Source organism: Ambystoma mexicanum, chromosome 6q (genome assembly GCF_040938575.1).
Source record: "Ambystoma mexicanum isolate Mex_15411 chromosome 6q, UKY_AmexF1_1, whole genome shotgun sequence".
Classification (NCBI taxonomy): Eukaryota; Metazoa; Chordata; class Amphibia; order Caudata; family Ambystomatidae; genus Ambystoma; species Ambystoma mexicanum.
Window position 1 is genome coordinate 19,453,879 of NC_090937.1, and position 16,536 is coordinate 19,470,414.

The 16,536-nt window shown below is 47.5% G+C and overlaps 1 protein-coding gene across 4 annotated transcripts in view; it reads right to left on the reverse strand.

The window, feature by feature from the left end:
- Window positions 1–16,536, reverse strand: part of HELQ (helicase, POLQ like) — a 938,511-nt gene that overhangs the window by 284,458 nt on the left and 637,517 nt on the right. For all 4 annotated transcript variants that reach the window (XM_069630384.1, XM_069630383.1, XM_069630386.1 and 1 more), the window contains one exon: window positions 15,497–15,716. In XM_069630384.1, the coding sequence (XP_069486485.1) occupies window positions 15,497–15,716 (220 nt within the window). The remainder of the gene's footprint in view (window positions 1–15,496; window positions 15,717–16,536) is intronic.

Below are 16,536 nucleotides of genomic sequence, written 5' to 3' on the forward strand. Positions count from 1 at the left end.
CAGATGTCTTTAACCGGCACGCCTCTTTTGAGGGCCAATGAAGCTGCAATACCTCTGGTCGAATGAGCCCTAAGGTTTTGAGGGGGCTCTTTCCCTGCCAGTTTATAACATTCCAGAATGGCTAGAATGATCCATCTGGAAATGGTCTGCTTAGTTATTGGTAACCCCAGCTTGTGACCTGCGTAACCTACAAACAGCTGGTCTGCCTGTCTTATCCTGGCTAGTCTACTGATGTAAAAACTTAAAGCCCTTCTAGGGTCTAGCCTGTGTAACCTCTCTTCCTCTTTCCCCGGGTGAGGAGGAGGATAGAAAGATGGTAGGGTAATCTTCTGAGTGATATGGAATTCAGAAACCACCTTTGGGAGGAAATTAGGCTTCAATTGCGGACGTCTTTGTGAAATATTGTTTGAGGGGGTTTACAAGAAAGAGCTTGTAATTCGCTCACCCTTCTAGCAGATGTAAGTGCTATTAATAAAACAGTTTTAAGGGTAAGGAATCTTAACGAACAAGAATGGAGTGGTTCAAAAGGTGTGCCCATCAGGAAAGTTAGTACTAAGTTTAAATCCCATAGGGGAACTTGGAATGGTCTTGGGGGATAAACATTGGTGAACCCCTTTAGAAACTGTATTACCAAGGGTAATTTGAAATAGGATGGTTCTTCCGCAGTGCGCTTAAAGATGGATAGCGCTGCGAGATAGCCCTTAATGGTGCCAACGTGAAGGCCTGAATTTGCCAAATATAGAAGGAAGGACAAAACCATCGGTGTACCACATGAAAAAGGGTCGATATTCTGTTCTCTACACCAGCTGCAAAATCTGTTCCAACGGCAGCGGTATAAAGACTTTGTTGCTGGCCTCCTTGCCGAAAGCAACACCTCCATAACATCATCAGGGAGGTCCCAATCCTTGTACCTCAATCTTTCAGAAGCCAAGCGTGAAGGTTGAGGGTTTTGATGTCTGGATGGAGAATCTGACCTCCCTTCTGTGAGAGTAGGTTCTCTCTGAGTGGAAGTCGAATTGGAGGGCAGATGGACAAGTCTAGAAGGTCCGGGTACCACGTTCTCCTGGCCCAATCCGGGGCAATTAGGATCATGGTTCTCCGGAATCTTCTCAACCTCCTGATCATTTGAGGAATGACAGAGACCAGTGGGAACGCGTACAGAAGCGGAAACTCCCAGTCCACTATGAACGCGTCTCCCAGAGCTCCTCTCGGGGGAAATTCCCTTGAGCATAACAGATCGCATTTCCTGTTGACGCTGGTGGCAAACAGATCCACCTCAGGGGTTCCCCAAAGGGCGAAGATCTCTTGAAGGACTTCCTGAGCTAGTTCCCACTCGTGGGAGACTGTGCTCTGCCTGCTCAGAGCGTCCGATGTCAAGTTCTTCTCTCTGGCTAGGTGAACTGCCGATAGAGAGATTCCTTCTTGGATTGCCCAAAACCAGAGCTGCATCGCCTCTCTGCACAGGGGTAGTGATCCTACGCCTCCTCTTTTGTTGAGGTAATGCATGGCCACTGTGTTGTCCGTCATTATCAGGACGTTTTTCCCTTGTACTGCTGGCAGGAACGCCTTCAGCGCAAGTCTGATGGCTCTCAGCTCTAACAGGTTGATATGTAGTCTGGACTCCGATGGAGACCAACGACCGCTGATGGTCAAGTCATTGGCGTGGGCTCCCCACCCCGTGAGTGAGGCATCCGTGACTACTGTTATCTCCGGCCAGGGTTGCCAAAAATGTTCTCCTTTCAGAATGTTCTCCTGACAGGCCCACCACTGAAGGTCTCGAGCCACCCTGTCGGGAACCTGAAGAAGATCTGTCATTCTCCCTGAGAATTGTGACCACTGAGTCCTCAGTGCCCACTGGAGGGATCTCATTCTCAGGCGAGCCTCTGGCACTAGGAAAATGCAGGATGCCATGAGGCCTAGCAACCTCAAAAAGTCGAAGGCTGGGAGACGTTGGGCATCTTGGAACTTGGTAACCATCTGTAGAATATCTTGACCCCTCACCTCTGGTGGCGAGGCTTTTCCCAGGGAAGTGTCCAGGATCGCTCCTATGAACTGGTGTCTCTGCGATGGTATCATTTGTGACTTCTTTAAATTGAGGGAGAAGGCCAGTCTGTGAAGGGAGTGGCACACGTGATTTAGCTGGATCTGAGCTTGTTCCGAAGAGACAGCCCTGATCAACCAATCGTCCAGGTAGGGGTAGACATGAATCCCTTCCCTCCTTAGACTTACCGCTACTACCGACATTAACTTGGTGAAGACCCTCGGGCGGAGGTCAGCCCAAATGGCAGCACTCGAAATTGATAGTGAGAGTTGCCAATTGCGAACCTCAGGTATTTCCTGTGTTTGAGATGGATAGGCACATGGAAATAAGCGACCTGAAGGTCCAGAGATACCAACCAGTCCTGGAACTGAAGGGCATGGAGGATCTGAGAAAGAGTGACCATCTTGAATTTGTCTTTTCTGAGGAATATGTTCAATTCTTGCAAGTCCAAGATGGGTCTCAGTCCTCCGTCTTTCTTTGGAATGAGAAAGTAAGGGGAGTACCAGCCCTTGTTCCTCTCCGCTGCAGGTACCGGTTCTATGGCACCTTTCTCTAGGAGGTCCAAAATTTCCTGCAAGAGGAGCGGATCTGGAGCTTTCTGAGAGCTGATTCCCGGTGGATGACTCTGAGGTATGCGTAGGAGAGGCAGGCAGTAACCTTGGGCAACTGTTTCCAATGCCCAAGCATCTGACGTGATAGCCTGCCATTCCGCCAGATGTTGAGTCAACCTGCCTCCCACAGGTGTCCTGTGAGGGAAGTCCTCAGAGTGATTTTGGGGCGGCTGATGCAGATGGCGATGGTAAAGAGGCACCTGCTGTTTCTGCGGCCTTTGAATATGTACCCCCGTCCACCTCGGGTAGTTCTTCTTTGTCCCCTTTGAGCCGGTCGTCCTCTACCTCTTCCGAATGCGGAGTAGAAGCAAAAGGACTTGCCTCTCGCAGAGATTCCTGTGGGACGAAAAGGTGTCTGACGGATTGCAGCGCCTAGGGTTTTTGCTGCTGCTTTTGAAGTTTGCAGTTTTTCTAAACTGTCATCCGCCTTTTTCCCAAACAAAGAAGAGCCATCGAATGGCATGTTCAAGAGCCTGGCTTGCACATCTGGGGCAAAACCAGACTTTCTCAACCAACCAAATCTCCTGGTTGTTGTACTTGCCACCATTGCTCTGCTGATACTGTCAGCCGAATCAATGCCCGTCTGGAGGGATTCGCACATAGCGTCTTTACCGTCCTGTATGATATTCAGGAACGCCTCCCTTTCTTCTCCCTCCGGGATGCAGTCAGCCGCTGTAGAAGCACACTCCCAAAGTGTATGGCTGAATCGAGCAAGGGTGCAAGTAGCATTTACAGATTTTAACGCCATGCTACATGCCGAAAAAACTCTCTTTGCCATAGCATCATATTTTTTATCGTCCCTGTCCTATGGGACGGTAGGATAAGCTGTCTTGACATCGGTAGAAGATGCTGCCTGTACCACCAGACTTTCTGGGGATGGGTGTTTTGACAAAAACTCCGGGTCTGTAGAGGATACCCTGTATTTTGTAGACAGTTTTTTATTTACTGCCGGGACGACATCTGGGGTTTCCCAGTTCGTCATAATCTTCCTCTGAAGAGCTTTATGGAAAGGCACCACAGGATCCTCCTGTGGGCCTTTATCAAGAATATCCGTGAGGTCATCTGGTTGGAAAGATTGTGAAGGTGCAGACCACCCCATAAACTCTGTGATCCTGGCCATTAAGGCTCTATAGGGGGTTTCAGCATGCTCCCCCGGGTCTGGCCTAGCAAACTCCACCTCAGGGGAAGTGTCTAACCCACTTGCCTCATGTAAGGAATCATGAAGATCCTTTAACCTGCGTTATTCAGAGGAAAATTGCTCTCTAATTGGGGTTACAGGTCCCTGCAACTCAAATGTGTCTTCCTGTTCAGACAATTCACCCTCTTCCAAAATTGAGGACATAGTTCTCAATTGTTCTGAACTCATAAAGGGTGTAAATCCCATTTCCAAGGCAGAGGGTGCCGAACTTGTCATTATCGGCCTCGAAAACGTCGATGTCGTCGACGCCGAAGGCTTCGAGCGTGGCGTCGAAAACAAAGGCGGAGGCCTCGATGACCTCGACAGAATTGGGATTCTACTCGACAATCTCGAAGCCATCGAGGACCTGGGGATAGTCACTGGGTGTGTTGTGACCGTGACTTTTCTTGGCGTCGACGTCGAAGCTGGCGTCGAGTGAACAGACCCGTGTGTCGAAGGTCCCTTCGACAACGGCGTTGACGGAACCCTCGTCGACGGCGTCGACGGAACCTTCGAGGAAGGTTTGGAGGTCATAGTCCTACTCGAGGGTTCAAGACGCACTCGAGAGGTTTCCTTCGCCGGGTACTGCGACTCGCGGCGTTTTTGACCTTCGGGTCTTTCGACCAGAGCATCGCTCTCGGCAGTCTTCCAGGGGGTCGAAGCCGCTTTCTCGAAGACGCTCATCATATTTTTGTGGAATTCCGCCCATTCAGCCCGGGAACTATGTTTCGTGGGGCAAAGGATTCTTTTTGGCGAAACAGAGGAAGAGGAAGACTGAGAAGGGGATCTTCGACGTCTCCTCTTCGAGTCCTTCGATCTCGAGGAATGATGGGACCCACTCCGAGACCTGGAGCGCGAATGGTGACGAAGAGACGAATGTCTCGACTTCGTCGACGAAGAAGAATCTTTAAAAGTCTTACCTTTCTCCAGCTTCCCCCTACGCTCCTTCAGGGCCTTAGCTGTCATGGACATACAGTCCTCGCACTCCGAACAATGATGTTCAGCTCCCAAACACCACAGACAAACTCTGTGAGGGTCAGTCAGTGACATCTTTTTTCCACAATCTCGGCATTTTTTGAAGCCGGATCAAGGAGTTGTCGGTTCCGACGAGGAAGCCATTGAGTACGGATCGAATAACTCGAGGTAAATAGGATTAATCTGACAAAAACTGAGCAACGGTATTCCGAGGCACTGAGTAAGCGCGGAAAAACGGAACTGAGCAACGGACGGTGCGCGCGGCCTTTATAGGCAGGATGACGTCGATGTCGATACGGCGGCTGTCGAGGGACATCGACTCGGAGGACGTCGACGCGCAGCGCCCTCTAGAGAAAAAATGTTCCGAGGCCAGCAGAGCTGGAAGGAGATATCTAAGATGAGGAATATGTCGGAGGACACAATCCCTTCGAATGTAAGGGCTCAAACCGAGCTCCCATTAGGAACTTTAAAATCAAATTCCAAATACCATCCCGGCACCTGGAAAGGCGACGGTGGAAACACATTAGTTAGTCCTTTTAGAAACTGGGAAATCAAAGGAATCTTAAAATTAGAACATTCCTCAGACGAGCGCTTAAATATGGACAGCGCCGCCAGGTAATCCTTAATGGTACCAGCTTGCAGGCCCTTGTGGGCTAAAGAAAGTAAAAAAGACAAAACCAAAGGAATGGAACATTGGAAAGGATCCATATTCTGTACCCTGCACCAGTCACAGAACTTTCTCCGACGGCAATGGTACAGGGATTTCATTGCGGGCCTTTTGGACGAAAGCAACACCTCCATCACGTCTTCGGGGAGGTCCCAATCCTTATACCTCAACCTTTCAGATAACAAGCATGAAGGCTGAGAGACTTGACCTCTGGATGGAGAACCCGACCCCCCCCCCCTCCAAGAGAGCAAATCGTCTTGGAAGGGAAGACGGCGTGGAGGGCAGATGGACATGTCTAGAAGGTCTGGGTACCACGCTCTCCTGGCCCACGCCGGAGCAATGAGGATCATTCGGGAACCGAACCTCCATAACCTCCGCAACACCTGCAGAATGACGGGGGCTGGAGGAAACGCGTACAGCAGTGGAAAGGACCACTCCACTACGAACGCGTCCCCTAAGGCTCCTCTTGGGGGAAATTCCTGCGAGCAGAATCTCTCGCACTTCCGGTTGACACTGGTGGCGAAGAGATCCACATGTGGGGTTCCCCAAAGGGCGAAGATCTCCAAAAGAACTTCCTGAGCCAGCTCCCACTCGTGAGAGACCGTGCTCTGCCTGCTCAGAATGTCCGCCGCCGAATTTTCATCTCCAGCCAGATGAACTGCCGAGATTGAAATTTACTGCTGGATGGCCCAGAACCAGAGCTGCATCACCTTCCTGCACAACGGGAGTGACCCTGCCCCACCCCCCTTTTCTGTTGAGGTAGTGCATGGCCACTGTATTGTCCTTCATAAGCAGGACATTCTTCCCCCGCACAGATGCCAGAAAAGCCTCCAGGGCTAGCCTGACGGCCCTCAGCTCTAACAGATTGATGTGGAGTCTGGACTCCGACGGAGACCAACGTCCGCTGGCTGTCAACTCGTTGGCATGAGCTCCTGACCCTGTGAGGGATGCATCCGTCACGATCGTCACCTCTGGCCATGGCTGCCAAAATGGTGCTCCCTTCATCAGATTGCCTTTGCCGGCCCACCATAGAAGAACCTGGGTGACCGAAGTCGGAATCTGAACGGGATCCGACATCCTACCGGAGAACTGCGACTACTGCATCTTGAGAGCTCGCTGCAGAGATCTCATCCGCAGCCTGGACTCTGGCACCAGGAAGATGCAGGATGCCATGAGGCCGAGCAACCTCAAGAATTCGAACGGCGGGAGACTCTGGGCACGTTGAAACTTGTCCACCATCTGCATAATGTGATGAGCCCTCACCTGGGGAGGTGAACACTGCCCCAGGGATGTGTCGAGCACTGCTCCGATGTACTTGAGCTGCTGGGTAGGTGTCAAATGGGACTTCTTTAAATTGAGGGAGAAGCCCAGCTTGTGAAGGGAGTGGCAGGTGACAGACAGATGATCCAGGGCTTGCTCAGGAGAGAGCGCCCTGATCAACCAATCGTCCAGGTAGGGGTAGACGTGAATCCCCCTTTCCTGAGATACGCTGCCACCACCACCATCAGCTTGGTGAAGACCCTCGGGCGGAGGTCAATCCAAACGGCAGGACCCGACACTGAAAATGTGAGTCGCCAATTGCGAACCTCTGGTACTTCCTTTGCTTGGGATGAATCGGCACATGAAAGTAAGCATCCTTGAGGTCGGGAGACACCAACCAATCCGGAAGTTGAAGGGCCTGGAGGACTTCAGAGAGAGTAACCATCTTGAACTTGTCCTTCCTGAGGAGCTTTTTCAACCAACGCAAGTCCATGATGGGTCTCAATCCCCTGTCTTTTTTCGGGATAAAAAAAATAAGGGGAATACTATCCCTTGTTCCTCTCCGCTACAGGCACCACTTCAATGGCGCCCTTCTCCAACAGGGATAGATAGAATTTTCTGCGCAAGGAGCGGATCTGGACGCTTCAAAGAGCTTCCCCGGTGGATTGTTGTGAGGCCTTTGCCGGAAGGGAAGACAGTAGTCATGGGCAGTGATCTCCAGAACCCACACATCTGAAGTAATGGCCTGCCATTCTCCAAGATGCTGCGCAAGTCTGCCCCCAACCGGTGAACCATGGGACATGGCCTCATGACTGAGTGGACGCGGCTGCGGCAGTGCCAGAGGGCAAAGAGGCAACTGCCCGAGCGGCTTTGGCACCCCGAGTACCTTGCTTTCCACCCCTGGTACTCCTACAGTGGCCCCTTTGACTGGCAGCTCGACTCGATTTGCCAAAGGAAGAGCAGTACCTAAAGGAACCTCCACTCCATTGCTGTTCCTTAGGACGAAAAGGCAGAGGTTCATGTACTGCAGCCCTCAAAGACTTTGCTGCAGCTTTGGAGGTATGTAACCTCTCAAGGCTCTCGTCAGCCTTGCTGCCAAACAGATGAACACCATCAAAGGGCATGTTCAGAAGCCGGGATTGCACATTAGGAGCAAACCCCGACTTCCGCAACCACGCAAACCTGCGTATCACGGTGCTCCCAGCCATGGACTGGCTAACACAGTCTGCCGTGTCCAAGCCCGACTGAACGGACTCGCACATGGCATCCTTGCCGTCTTGCACGAGGGCTAGAAAACCATCCTGTTCCTCCCCTTCGGGAATATGCTCAGCCGCCAAAGACGCACAGTTCCACAGAGTGTGTGTGAATCTCGCTAAGGCATAAGTGGAGTTGGCCGCCTTCAAGGACATACCCCCAGCTGAAAATACCTTCCTCGCCCAAGCATCAAAGTGCTCATGATCCCTATCAGGAGGGATGGTAGGGTATGCAGCCTGCACCACCACACCAAACTCTCCGGAGTAGGGTGCGTCGATAAGTAGCAGGGGTCACCACTGGATGGGTGGTATATTTTCGGAAGCAACTTATTAACTGCTGGTAGACTCTCTGGAGCAGTCCAAGCCGCTGCCACCCTTCTTTGCAAAGCCATGTGAAATGGCAACACCGGGTCAGGGGGTGGGCCTTGATCCAGGATGTCTGTCAAATCATCCTGAGCAAAATCAACAGGTGGAGCACACCACCCCAAGTACTCTGTCACACTTAACATGAGATGCCGATAGGAGGAATCCGCATGCGCCCCAGGCTGAGGCTGGCCAAACCCCATCTCTGGAGAGGTCTCAAGGCCACTAGCGTCATGCAATGACTGCCGGAGTTCCTCCATCTGACTATGCCCAGACAAAAGATCATCAGGGACATCAGGAGGCACAACCATCTACTCATCAGAAAGTTCCTCGACCTCTGGAATTTTTCCAACCTTTATAAGATATTTCAATCTAGGAGGAGGAACAGAAAAGGGCTAAAAAACAGGCCTCACAGACTTACTGAGTCTTCCTAAGAGGTTCCACAGCCCTCAGTGGCACCTCCGGCAAATCCTCCAAAAACGGCATCGAGGGCGCCGAGTGAATTGGCACTGACCGAGTCACCGACGAATTCGACAACTTCGAGACCGGAGCCTCGAGTGAACCCCTCGACGGACCCGGCGACGATGGGGTTGACGCCTTCTTTGAAGGCTTCACAGGTTCTGACGGTCTCAATGGCGTCGAGGACCGGGACCTGGATCTGGCATGGCTATGGCGATCTCCCTTGTCCAAGCGGGACCTCAAGCACTACTTTTTGATGCAATGTTAAAGATACCGCCGGTTTATTTATTTAATATTAAATCACTGGTTGGGTCTTTTTTCCAGAACTCAATTCTAAAATGGCGTTTGTGTCCGTCTCTGTAACTCTGACCAAGGTTGAGCCCTTTGTTCCACTGTTTTGCCGGGATTCTCCACAGAAGCCCTCCAAATGGTGCCACTCTGTCTGGGTTCCACAGGAAGGGTGGAGGGAGGAATTGGCACCCTGGACTGCGTTGCCTCGGCAACCCAAGACGCACTCTACTCTGATTGGTCCAGTGGTGAGCCGCCCGGCTCACCACTTAGCATGTGTGATTGACAGCTAGGCTGATGAATCGGGGTTTTGCTGCATAAAAGCAGGGCCTTTGGGACTAGAACTTCAGAAGTCGCCACAGGACCTAAGAATCCGAAGAGGGATGAAACTGAGCCATCTGCAACGATGACACCACCGGTGAAGCCCTGCTGCAGCTACCTCACCACTTTCCCGACGACAAGAGAAGATCTTCTGCTGGACGAGTCTTCTTCCTCTAAGCTGGTGGGACCAACCAGTTCAACCTTTTCACCTTCCAAAGACGGCCCTTGGTCGAATCGCCCGTGCCAAGCACCCCGGCGGCCGGATAGCCAAGCTCACCACTTTTGACCGCGAATAAAAGAACCGCACCTTTTAATCGGGAACTCCGCAGCTGGTTTCATCCCTGTGCAGTGCAACGGCTCCACGTTTCCTCCTCGACGAGATCCTCTCGTCCCCTGGTCGGAACCACAAACTTCAACCACTGCCAGGAACAACTGCCCGGCTGGAGCTTCCTTTCTCTTTAAGGTAATGTGTCCTGCCTGGCCTCCCTTTCTACAGATTGCTAAAGGTGACCCTTAAATCCTTGGCTTCTAAACTGGGTTGGCCCCAGGCCTTCTAACTATATCTTTTGAACCACCCCAACCACTCTTGAACAATCTGCAAAGACTTTTAGTGCATTTTAAACCGTGTGATCCTGGGCACATTTTGCTTTGCTCCATTTAAAGTGGGCCTGACCTATGAACTTTGGCTCTACAGTATAACCTGCCTTTCTTCCCTTGCTCTGAATTCTTAAGTGTTGGGAACTGTTTTATTTCAATGCCCTGTCTTTTTCTCTCCCTTTAACTACATTATCAGAGTGCCATCTTGGTTAAGCGCTCACCTCTGTTCTAACAAATAGTAGTGTTTTAACCTAGACTTGTTTGATAATCATTTAGGGAGGTGTGTATACTTTACCTGACTGTGTTTTAACTTGCTTTTGATTGAGAGTGCTAGTTTATGACTTAAAGTGTGTTTTAAATAAATAATTATATACTTTTTATACAAAGCTCTGGTCAGTGTTTGTTTGCTCTACTGTGTTTTTGACCCTATTTTGTATACTCTACATACTGCCCTACTCTTCTTGAGAGAGGTCTGACTGCTCAGCCACAGCTACCAGGTAAATCTGGGTGGTGCAGACTTCTACCAATTGGGTTTACTGCTTACTCCTGTCGTCTTAATCTTCTTGCAGTATTCCCCAAGGGAACTGCACAGGATTCTGCCTAACAGGGTCTGATTTTTTGGTGGGAGAAATTATATTAAAAAACCTACCGCAATTATTTGTCAGAGGCTTGTGGGGCCGACAGCTGAGAAAGAATGAAAGCACAACTTACTTACCAAAACAAATATCGACAAATAGGTTTGGCTTTCTCACTGTGAAAAGATGGTCTTGTGTCGAGAAAAAAAAAAAGCAACCAGGGAAGCCCCATGATCAGATTGAATGTTGCTTTGGCTAGGCTCTTCAAGTCTTTGGACGCTATGAATTCAACACAGTAGTTGCCAGAAGCCCATCACAATGCATCCTGGAAATGTCATTTCTGGCTTCGAAGTACGCAGCACTAGGAAGGATAAAAAGCTAGCATTTAAGTTCCACCTCTCCCAGAGGCTCAGCACAGGGCATCTTGGTTGATGCCGTTTCTGGATTCAAAATAATCTTCGGTCTTTTCTCCCTCGAATATTTTTAACTCTGTCTTTCAACCCTGATCCGCCGTTTCTAGCTACAAGGTCACCAGAATGTGAAAACTCCAGTTCCAGGTCTTCAAGTCTCCCAGCAAAGGGAATCTCAGCAAGATGTTATTTGTGGCACGACGTTATCCAGCAGAACAGCACCACGAAAGTTGAAAAAGCCAGGTTCTCTTTTTAGGGGTTACAGTAGCTCAGTAAATCTTGGAGTTACACGTTTTGAAATAAATATCAAGTTGTAAAGCATGAGGAGGGATAGAAAGTGCAGATTCCTGATATATGTCTTTCAGGAGCTTAGCACACCACTTTTGAATGCATATCTGCGCTTATGTTGTAGACTGGAAAGAACACCGATGACTAAGAAAGGCATCAGAGGGGAAATTGTCCAAACGTTCTGAATTGACAAACTCTAAAGACCCTGCTAGACAAAGACATGTATCCGGACAGCTGGATCCATGGCTCGACCAGGTATCTGGGGAGCGATTTTCAATGTGCATTGTATCCTAAAGCTTCTGCTGCCTGCTGCAGACCGGGCTTATGGAGGTTTTCACTGCATTTTTAAATGGGTAGGTTGATGGCATTATTTTAAATGAAGAAATAATTACTATGCTATTTGAAAGATTTAATATTAGCACAATTAATAGTTTAGAAGGTTGAATGCCTACCCCCAGTACTGAGGGGAAGCCGTTTTAGCTTGTTGGTTCTATACTTTTTTCACAATTAGGAATTCAGCTCTCTAGTATGCCCTTCACAATGCATGATGGGAGGTGGCTTCAAAATATCCAGCATTAGGAAAGTTGACAAGCACATATTTCACTTCCATGTTGTGACGAATTGCAAGAGTTCGTCCCTTATCCACAAATACCTTCTCTAGGGAAACAGTCAAGCAGGACCTTCCTGTGAGAAACTCCTTAAAGTGTTTCCCAAAATTACCTCTACAAACATGTCCCCCAAGAACATATACCAAGAACCAATCCGTATGAGTTACTGTGAAACTGAAATAATAACTATCCCTTTAAGAGAAGAACTTCATCATCCGAAGATGAAAACGATGGATAAGGAAAATAAAGAGCTTCAAAAGCTGAAGCAAGATAACAGGAGAGAGGCTCTAGCTGAGCCGGGGAAGTCCCACGGCTATGACACCTATGCAAAGGCAGGAGACTGCAGACTTTGGAGAGCCTGGGAGTTTCTATCAGGCTGTCGAGCCAGAATCGAAGAAGTAGACACAGCATCCTAACTACTGGGGAGGAAGTGAAGCAGTATGCCGTGGCGTCGCCACAGAAAACCAGTGGTGGACCGGAGGTCCGTTAAAGCATGCTGGTACCGCAACGTGGATGAGATCGCAGAACGAACTAACACTGAAGAAAAGACGACAGCGAGAAAGAAGATCGGAGAAAGAAACTACGGGAGAGCAAAGGTGAAAATCGAACTCGAAAGGTACAGATACCCAGTGACGATCTCCCCGGAGGAAGCAGGTAATCGGGAAAGCGGAGATGCAGGGAGAAGACTGAAAACCATTATATCAGACTTCATACGCATCCCAGGCAACGTAATGGGAATATACCATTGAGAAGAAGAGAAGTAAATGAAAGTCACCATTATGAACACATTCATAGTCGTCCCAGGTGATATAATGGGAAGTATCAGTAAGAGAAGTGAATGAGCAGGAGAATATTTATACTCTGACAAATCCTGGAAAATAAGAAGGAGAAAAGAAGATATTTATGAAAGTACTCAAACTCGTACCAGTCGAGATAACGAGAATACAGCAGTAGGACAAGAGAAAGAAAAGGGAACCATTATGCAACTAGTTCTACTTGTCTCAGTGAAGATTTAAGAGTTGGAGGCAAAGCCCTCAGACTAATCGGACGTGTTCTAGTCAAAGAAAAGAAAGAATCACCCGTTAAGGAGAAAAAGGACATGTGAAAGAAAATCCTGAGAATAAGGGTAAAGAAATGTTATCTTAAAGGATATATACCCTGCTGAAGTTAAAGTCCTTGAATTCGGAGGAAGAAAAATAAATCCCAACGGAGAAGGGCAGAAAGGTTGGATAACCATACCCTCGTTAAAGGGAAGAAGAAATATTGGAAATGGACTCAAAGAAGAAAGTAATCAACAGATAATATAGATCCTGACAAAAAAAGAGATATCAGTACCAAATCAAAAAAGCCACCTATCGAGAAAGACGAAAGGTGGGATAAAGTATTAAGAGAACGTTATTGAACATAACTTTACTGAGAGCAACAACATTGGAGAAGGGAGCCATTCTCCTGTCTTTAGTTGTTAACAATATTTGTATTCACTTAGTTGGAACCGTGAACAGATTCTTTTAAGAAATTCTCTGAGGTTTGACAAGCACTTTAGTTAGTTTTGTTATGCACGGAATATCCCATAGAAATAGGGAGAGATAGGCATTTACCATATTCTTTAATAAAGACACATTATAAAATGTCTAATAACAGTCTGTCGTCCTTCTGACCCACCACAATGTCTTCTAGAAGTTCAGCGCCATTAAATTTGGGGACATAGATTCTAGCTACATACTATCCAGTATCACATCATCAGCAAGGTTAAAAGTACATGGTCTGGTTTCTGGTTTTTCTGTCTCCATGATTTCAAGTAAACATCATTAGGAAAGTCCTAAAGTGCAGATTGCAAACCTAAGTCTTCTGTTAGATAGGCACAGCTCATCTTAAGAGAAGCAGTTTCTGGTCAGGTGGCGTTGAGCTTCAGGAATCGTGAAAAAAGTAAATTTTAGGTTGGTTCCAACACAAGCTTTGCATAGTCCATCTTGGGAGATGTAGCATCTGACTGCAAACTCTCCATCAAGGAGGACGCAGAGCGCAGAATCCAGTTTCCGGTAATTTTGCAGAACTGTACAGTGCATTGTGGAATATGTAATGCATTTATATCCTGTGCATACCAAATGACACAGACTATTGATTAATGCTTTTGAGGAGCAATTATCCCAACTTTTCATTCCTAAACTCACCAACCTAGATTCCCCTCTGCTAGATGCCATGGATGCTGACACTGGGCTTATGAATATCACTTAGCCGGATAGGGAAGATGGTGAAAACTCGAAGATTTGAACAGATACTAGAATCTGCTTCTCAGCAAGCTAGATAAACAGTGCAATGTATCGAATGGGTAGGTGACTGGCAAATGAAAAATGAAGCAATCATTTTCAGAAAGGTGTTAGAAGCAATTACAGAGAAGCTAGAATTCACACCTCCAACCTTGGTTTGAGCGAATGCTGTGATAGGTGGCCTATGGAAATATTTGGAAGTTATTTCAGCTCTCATGCTACAAGAAGCACAGCACAATTTATCTTGGGAGATGTCAATTCTGTCTTCATGGGGTACAGCATGAATACCCTTGAAAAGTGCAAATTACAGTTCCAGAACTCCCAGGAGCTCAAACCAGTGCATCTTGAAGATCTCCGATTTCATGACATTCTGAATTAGGAAGGTTGGAAAATGCAGATTCCAGTTCCAGGTCTGGTAGAAACTGAGAGCTGTTTCTCTTAAAAGATGTAGTTTGGATGTATTGTTATCCAGCATAGAAACAACAGGAAGGGAGAACAATTCATATTCTGAATTCAAATCTTCCAGTAGCACCACATAGGGCATTGTGTCAGATTGAGCTCTTCTAGATTGTGTGTCCTAACTGGCAATGATAATGTGGAAACAGGACTGTGTCCCATAAAGCACTTGTCTTAGCAAGGACTACTGTGAACGGCCACCAGTGAAATCGGCTCTGCAAATCCTCATGTCTTGCCCAAAGGCTACCAACCCAGTCTCCTATTGGTTAAAGTTAGCTGCTGGTTTAGGGTCAGGTTTGGGAGGGCTGCAGAGGAAATGACTCAGAAGGAAGGCAGGAAAAGCTGGTTGTCTTTATTGAGAGTAATGGCTTGTGCCTTCTCCAACATTCTCAACTAGCTACCATCAGCGCTGGACAACCTGTAACCGTCCAGATGTTTTGCCCCACAATTCCCTGCATCACTAGCTATGTTGGGTAAAGGTGATGGGAGCTGCAGGTCAACACATCTGGAAAGCCACAGGATATCCACAACTGAGGTACATGAACTAATTAATGAAAGGAGAAACACTGAACCACCAATGAAAATTCCTTCACCCTATGCAGGAATGGTATTCTGATCTCTTTATTTGTTGAAAAAGTTGCTCTGGGTGACTGTTAAAATCTCTTCAAGCTTAAGCCAAAACGAGCCAGAAAATGTCACTGTAATCTAGTCTGAAAATTGTGCACGTCACCATTGAAAACATTTATTTCGATAATCTGAGTACACACTTTCTTATTTGAGAGTCAATATACTTGGAGTACAATTTCGGAAAATCACATTATAGAGCTGCTGCAGAGTCCAACTGGCCAAAGTTATTGCTAGTATAAACATTTGTATTTACCTTTGTAAGTGGCCCGACCTAACGTAGAGACCTCTAGAACATGTTGGGATCCTTCAGCATCACTGACCAACTTCTGCATTATGAGCCCTTTTTCCACTAGGCATTCCAGTGATTCCCGAGTAATGTCCCAAAGGTCCTTTTCAGCAGACAGGTGTTTTTGCTGAACACTAAACAATGTGTGGGAAATGAAACCATGTATTTCCTCGGGAGTTCTTGCAATCTAATGGATTTTAAAAGAACACAATTTGCATTAATCTCTGTATCATTTTAAACGTTTGCAAATTCAACATGATTTATTATGTTATTCGTATGAATGACATGTGAATTGACAGACTGAACATGTAAGAATGAGTAACTGATAAATTACTGTCTTGTAAATAAACGGTGGCCCCATTGTATGTTGCATGAAATACGACAAGCTGCTTTTTTAGGTTCAAACAGGGATACGCCTCGTTGCATTTCAGGAAGAGTAATTAACCCAATTTTGCAATTCAACAAATAAAATCGGAGAGCAATGATGTTTACTGAAGGGGAAAATATATTCAGAACCCGAATTTCAATTAAGTGGTAATTAAAAAAATAAAGGGATACAGAGAATGAAGGTGGACCAAAAATTAGTTTAGGATACCATGTGGCACTTTAGCAAAACCTGCAGGTTGTCAGAACTAATGCAAGAGAGAAAAGGCAAGTCGAAGAACCCAAACCACGAAACGCTGATATTATTTCCTGCGCTGAATGTCTGATCTCTCATTGCATTTTTTGTAACGAACGGATAGAAGTTAATGTAGCACACATGGTGCCTTAGGAACTATGGCGGCTCTCACGCTAAAGGGCAGTGGCGGCCAGTGCATGTGATTCACCGCAGCTGCCATCACTTCAGCTCCATTACAATTTTGCTGTTCTAACCGCACACACACGGACTCACTTCCTCCTGCGCATGCCTGTCTCGCCTTCCTCAAAGAAGGCACATAGGCTTTGTGGTGATCTACAGTGTGCAGTAGAACAAAGATCGCTGTTGCAGTAAAATACTTTGATTGCGG